Source organism: Pteropus vampyrus, unplaced genomic scaffold, assembly GCF_000151845.1.
Source record: "Pteropus vampyrus isolate Shadow unplaced genomic scaffold, Pvam_2.0 Scaffold6, whole genome shotgun sequence".
In the NCBI taxonomy this organism is placed as follows: domain Eukaryota; kingdom Metazoa; phylum Chordata; class Mammalia; order Chiroptera; family Pteropodidae; genus Pteropus; species Pteropus vampyrus.
In genome coordinates, this window is record NW_011888787.1 from 8780084 (window position 1) to 8786860 (window position 6777).

At 43.0% G+C, this 6777-nt stretch overlaps 1 protein-coding gene across 1 annotated transcript in view; it reads right to left on the reverse strand.

Moving 5' to 3' along the window:
- The window catches only part of KIAA1324 (KIAA1324 ortholog), a 63406-nt gene extending 57404 nt beyond the window's left edge, over nt 1-6002 (reverse strand). Inside the window, exon 1 of the mRNA XM_011369137.2 lies at nt 5839-6002. Within this exon, the coding sequence (XP_011367439.1) occupies nt 5839-5991 (153 nt within the window). The 5' untranslated portion in view covers nt 5992-6002. The remainder of the gene's footprint in view (nt 1-5838) is intronic.
- Nucleotides 6003-6777: the final 775 nt, after the last annotated feature.

Genomic DNA, 6777 nt, shown 5'->3' on the forward strand with positions numbered 1-6777 from the left:
GCCTAAAGCAGGTGGTCAAAGCGAAAGGGTTGGCATTAGAGATTAGCCAGGGCGGTTCGTCCACTTTCCCATTAAAATGATGTCATACAAGACCATTTAATAACGTAGAATGATATCCGGTTAAGTTTTTAAAAAACATCATAAAACAGTAACAAGCATAACATTTATTAAGCACGATGCTTAATTCAGTGCTAAAGCGCTATACATTTTGCAAGCATTATTTAAGCATTGTCTTGCTTAATCCTCCCACGGACCGTAAAAGGCAAGAACCAAATTATCCCCGTTTTCCAGATGTAAAACAGAGGCGAAGAGTGGTGAATATCTTGCCCCAGATAATGTAGCTGGAAGGGTAACTAGTACTCAACTGCAGGTGCCAGACTTGCTCGGACATTACCTCCAGGCCAACACTGTCCCACAGAAACATAATGGTGTCACATACTAGATTTAAAAATGTCCAGTAGGCACATTAAAAAATAAAAATAAAAAAACAGGTTAAATTACTTTTAATAATACATTTTATTTAGATAATATCTAAAATATCATTTCAACATGTATCAGTATTTTATCAGTATAAAATATTGAGATGTTTGACATTCTTTTTTCTGTATAGCTGTTCCTCAAATAATGTCATTTCATTGAACATCGTTTTGTTTATGCCACTGATGACCACTGTCTGTGTGGAGATGGCACGTTCTCCCCATGTCTGTGTGGGTTTTCTCCGGGTTCTCAGGTTTCCGCTCACATCCCGAAGCTGTGCAAATGAGGTGAGCTGGCCTGTCTACATTGTCCCAGTAGGAGTGAGTGGCCCTGAGACAGAAGAGGGCGTCCTCTGCCGGGCAGGCGTCCACCTGTACCCTGGGCTGCTGGGATAGGTTCTAGCCACCTGCCACCCTGATCTAGAATAGTGGGTTGGAAAATCATTATCTGAGTGGTTTTTATTAGTCTTTCTTAAATGTATGCATAGCTCACATTTATTTCAATGTTTAATATTAAAAGTGTTTTGGGTCTTTATTTAGAGGTTCGGTGATGTCTTTGTGACCAGAAATATGCTATAGGAACTTAACTCTTGTTTATATCAATTAGCCTGTGGTAAAACTGGCTTTGTAATACAGCATTTGCTTAAAGTCACAGTTTCCAAGAACCTATCAACGATGTTGAGTGAGGACTTAGTGTACTGAGTCTTCCACATCTGGCCTGACACTTTATGGCACATCTCAATTCAGATGCTAAATCTTCATCGGAAATACCTGATCTCTATTTAGAATTCATAAAACTTACAGTCAAGAAAGTAAATTCACATACTGAAGGTTTTCCAGAGTTAATAGTTTTTCATTTTTTCTTAAATTTTTTATTTTTTAAATTACAGGCGACATTTAGTATTCTGTGAATTTCAGATGTATGGCATACTAGTTTTTCAATAATTAAATTGAGTATCTACTTAGACTTTAAATTAATTAAAATTAAAATCAAAATTTCATTTCCTCAGCTGCACTAGCCACATCTTAAGTGCTCAAACCCGCATGTGGCTGGTGGCAACCGTGCCCAGATAGCACAACACCAGACTTAACTACCATGTGCTCCTGCTTCTCTTTGCCAAGTTCTATCAACTTTTTCCTCAGAATAACTTTCACAGCTACTCTTTCTTTCTTTTCAATTCAACCGACTTTAACCACCATTAAATTCTTAATTTTTTACTGCTATAAGACCATGTTAATTATACTTACAAAAAATCTAATTATAGCAGCTAACATTTGTTGAGTACTTACTATGCACCAAGAATTAACATGAACTCTATTAATATTCTCATCTTGATGATGAAATCGAGGCACAAGGAGATTAAATAATAATCTATTATTCTTTACCTCCTCTGATAGTAAATGAAAACAGTCCATCTTGCTATCCTATAAGTACTTCATGATAAATGGAGAATTTTAATTTTCTCTTTTTGCCAGATATGGCAGGATGTTTTAAACATTCAACTTTGATAGTTCCCAAGCAAAGGAGTCATTTAAATCTTATGTTTTTGGTAAGGTATTTCCTGAAAGCTCAAGGGTCCTGACTGTTTTCTAGATCATTTCCCCGTGGAATCCAAACCTTGGATAATGTGTTAGGACAAATACAGAAAGAACTGTACAGTCTGGAAGCTATAATCACACCGGGAGGGAGAGTGCCAAAGTCTCAGGATTTTTTCCACCTAGTACACTGGCTGATCCCAGGGAAGTCAGAACTATGAAAGGCAATCACTCCTTTTCCAAAGATGGTCTTTCTGCATCCTGGCTAGTAGCTCCTACCATTCCCCCATTCTAAAATCCTGACGAAAATCCTCAGCTTGCCCCTCTCTATCACCCTGCACTTCCAGTCAGTTGCCAAATCTTCTAACCGCTACCATAGGCATATTTTTCATATCTGTGCCTTTCCACTTACCCCGATGTCTCCATCCCAGTGCATTCCCTTGGTTAGCCTTCTCCTTGACCTCAGTAAAATTTTCTGAACTGGTCTCCTCGCCCGCATCTCTCTGCTCTCAGCTTCTGGCCTACCTCAACCATGTTTACTTCATACTCATGCTAATCCACTCTGAGCAGGCCACCCTCTGTGCCAGAAATCCTTCAAGGGTTCCCTACTTAGTGTCTGACTTTTCAACCTTCATTTCTAGTATAACCCACAGCTCCTCTGCATTTCAGCCACCTGATCTACTTGTAATTCCCACAGTCTTTTACATTTTCTACCTGTGGACCTTTCCATAGGCTCCTCTCTCTTTCTAAAAAGCACCCATCCTCCATCTCTGCCCATCGAAATTCTACCGATTATTCTAGAAGCAGGTCAAGTGCTAACTGTTTAAATACATTTTCTTCCTTTCCTGTCAACTTTTATATTGCCACTCCTGCATTGTTTCACACTTGTTAACCTTATGTCATCATGTATATGTCATTATTTTTGTACTTAACTTTTCTGCCTAACAATATTTCTTGAGCACCAATGACATGTCAAGGGTATGAACTAGGCAAATGTGTTATCTAATTTAATTTAATTCTCATAACAGCCTTATGAGGTAGGCATTGCCATCCTCATTTTACAGATCAGGAATCTTAGGCTGTCAGAAATTAATTAACTTGCTCGACGTAGCATCCTTACTAAGTAGCAGAGTCATCACACATTCAACAAGTTTTATTCCAGTCTACATCTGCCATATTCCTCAGCCCTACAGGCTTTTCAATATAGATTTGAAGTTCCATTGGGACAATTAGCACTCGAGTCTCAGGAAAAGGCAGATGTTTTCTGCCCCTCTCTCATTAGATTGAGATTTATTGTGCTATAGGAAATGCTCTTTGGCTCTCAGTGAACACTTCGCCCAGGCTAGCACAGGGCTCAAGAAATGATTCACAAAGTCAAACACCATGCAGGTTGTTTAGTTCCACTGCTGACCCTGATGATTGGAAAACTGTGAAAGGAATGCCAAGCCCAGCTCATGTTTAGCCATCTGGGACTCCCTGTTCTCTGCCACCAGTTTAGGCTGCACCTCTCTGTTCCCTGATTAGATCCTGAAGGATGCCTCAAATTTCAGAAACAAGGCTGGAACAGCATTGTTGTCATTAAGGTCGGCCTTGGTCTGATAAGGATCCCCGTCTTTAACACAACAGACTCACAAGAAATTCATATGAAGATTAAAAACAGAGAAGGCCTAGTCTACCCTGAATTGGTTTTTCACCATTTAGGGTTGGAAGCCCCAAAACTTGTTGGGTCAGTTCATATTGCCAAATGAAGAATATTATAATGGGTTTATTCTCTTCCTTATTGTTTTGGAGTCGAGGGTGTTCAGCAGCCAATGTTTGCTCAAGGAGAGTGTAAACAGGACTTGCTGACGCCTGTGGCCAATGAGCAAGAGTCCTAAGACACTTTCACTCAGACATGGCATATGGATCTAGTGGTAAGAAGCTTAATGGGAAAGGGGGTTAGGTAACTCTGTGTTTTATTTGTATTTTCTCTTTCAATCCTCAAAGCAATTCTTTTTTGAGGTAGGTGTTATTGAAATGCCTATTCTATATATCCAAAAACTGGGTGGTAAGTAATAGGCAGAGTCTGGAACCCCGGTATGCTGAGTTCCACAGCTTTCCATAGCCCTTAGCTCATGCTCTGTGGCAAGACCTTTTGCATAGGCAAATGTCAATCATTTAAAAAGCACTAAAGGCAAAATTTATATACAAGTTAGAGTTCTCAAGTATCAATATTATTCCCCCCCCAACCAAGAATGATACGAAGTTTTAAATTTCTTAAATGTCTCCCATTTTCCACTGTTGACAAAAGTATCTGCAAGAAGTAGTGGTTGAACGGTAAGATTCTTATCTTCCACATGGGAGACCCCCCTGGTGGAGTCTTCAGTGAGCGGGCTCATTTGAACTGGTTATCTTGGTTGATTAGAGACCACAAGCCACCAATACCAGTAAGCCACGGTCTCTTGACAAAATCATCCTGTTCCCAAGCCATCTTTAAACATCATAGAGTGGCTGGGTGCGCTGGGTGGAAATGTAGGTGGCCCAGGGCAGGTAGTCATTGGGACTGATAAAAGTTACCAAAGGTCCCACTGACTGGGGTCACTTACTGTGTCATATTCATGAATGAAGTCAAACATCTTTATTCACACAAAAATTCATTCCTCTCCCCCTTCTCATTTCTTCATGATCTGTTATGTTTTAGACAGTCTAATGGTTAGAACACCTTCATAATAATATATTTCCATGTAGGATGGGGTTATTATTGCTAACCAGTTAACACTGACAAATTATAAAAAATATTCCAACCTCTCAAAACCTTATCCAAGTATGACATTTGGGATTACTTTTACAGAGCTAGACTCTTGATGTATTCTCAAGTCTTTCATATTTCATAGAGATGGCAAAACAACTTTTATTTTGCCTTCCCTAATGCAGTTCTTGTAAATATTTGTTGTTGCTTCTGCCATATGGTTAAAAAAATGAGGAAAATCAATTATTATTTCACTACTATAGAGACTGCTGAGTTTTGTTACTCCTTGATACCTTTTTGTGGCCCTCCAAAAAGAAAGAATGTTGAAAAGGCATTTTTGGGGGAGAGGGGCTGGACGACATTCACTACCTATTGTCTGAATTATGTTCTTAACATTTTAGAAATACCTTGAAAAAGACTTATGACATATGTTAGCAGAGGTCCAGAGAAAGAAAGTAGAGATTGGCGGAAAGAGATATTACAGAACTCAAAGTCCCATCAAAGGTGGGTCATGTGCGGTCAGGTACACTTAAGTAAAGCACATGGGGGAGGCAAAGCTATAAAGAGGATCCGCTCTCAGCAGCTGGCAAGGTAACTGGATGTTTAACACGGAAGGGGGAGAGAGAGGTGATGGGCTCTTTCAGTGCCTCTGGCACATCTACACGCACACTCCTTTTTTGAAGCCGCTTCGCTGCTTGCCCCTGGCTCTCCTAGCTCCTTTCTTACCTCACTTTCTATTTTGCCATCCGTACATAATATTTTGTTTTCAGCCACTTTTAAGGTAATTTCATCACAGTTAGAAAACAACCCAGGTTTTCTTCTTCCCTTATTCCCGAACCAGGGACCCAACTCCTTCCTGGGCTCCTTGAAGCTGGGATCTTTCTCCCTGAGCCCTGCAGCCCAAACTGTGAGGATGAGCTATTTTGTGAGTCTTGGCTTCTCCATGACGCCGGTTTGCCCCTCCCCACCCCCCATCCCCGAAGAAACCTAAACTCCGTGGCCTCTGAAACTAAACTGCCTGTGCCTAGGTCCCCAAGGTCTTCACCGAAATCCAATATTTTTCGGAGTAACGTGGGGTCGGGTCGGAGAAAACAGTACCTCTTTACAGGCGTGAAGCTCCGGTCCCGCTCCCTGGGTCACCTGGAAGGCGGTCCCAACCCAGAGCAGCAGCCGCAGAAGCCGGAGTGTGCGCCGCTCAGTTCTTCCCCTGCCTCGGGGAGAGGGATGGAGGCTGCGCCCAGGCTTAGCCATAGCGTTGTCCAGAGCGAGCGGCAGCAGCGGCTCAGGTGCTGCGGCTGCCGCTACCACTGGCAGAAGGCGGAAAAAAAATGGGAGGGAGGTTCACAGGGGGAGGATGCAAGGGGCTGGGCTCGCTTCAGTCACCTCCCTGCGGCGACGCCAAAGCCGCCCATCCTTCCTCTTCCCTCCTTCCTTCTCCTCCTACCCACGTCGCCTTGGCAACCGCCTCCTCTTTCCCTCCGCGCGGGTGGGGCAGGGACCACGCGATGCTCTGCGGCTCACCTGCGGGTCGTCATGGTAGCCGCCGCCGCTGGCGCGCGCCGCGTGGGCGTGCGCGCGCTTGGGGTCTGCAACCGGCCCAACAGGCGGGCATAGGGCTCGTGTAAAGAACGCGGTGGAAGCATCCTCCAAGCCATCGCCACCAAATTCGTGTTTTCCACTGCGCTTTCGGGCCATGGACTATTTATGAGCATCTCTAATTTTGCAGATGTGGCGCCCCTGCTCTGTGTGAAGCAAGAGAAAGAAGAGTGAGACGTCATCGTCTCTCTTCTAGAAGTTACAGCATAGAAGAGTGGCCCCAGTAGGTGTTACCTACTGCAAAGGCAGCTGCTTCTGGAGATCTTATTTCCATCCCGCCAAATCCATCCGTGCCTTTACAACCGACTCATTGCGAAGCCTTGAGACTCGTGTAGTTAAACTGGGTTTAAGCTAGGAGAGTTTGCTTAGCCGACAATTTCCAAGCACGACACGTGGGCTCTTAGTCTCTCAACACCCCCATTCTATTATTGCTTGGAGGGG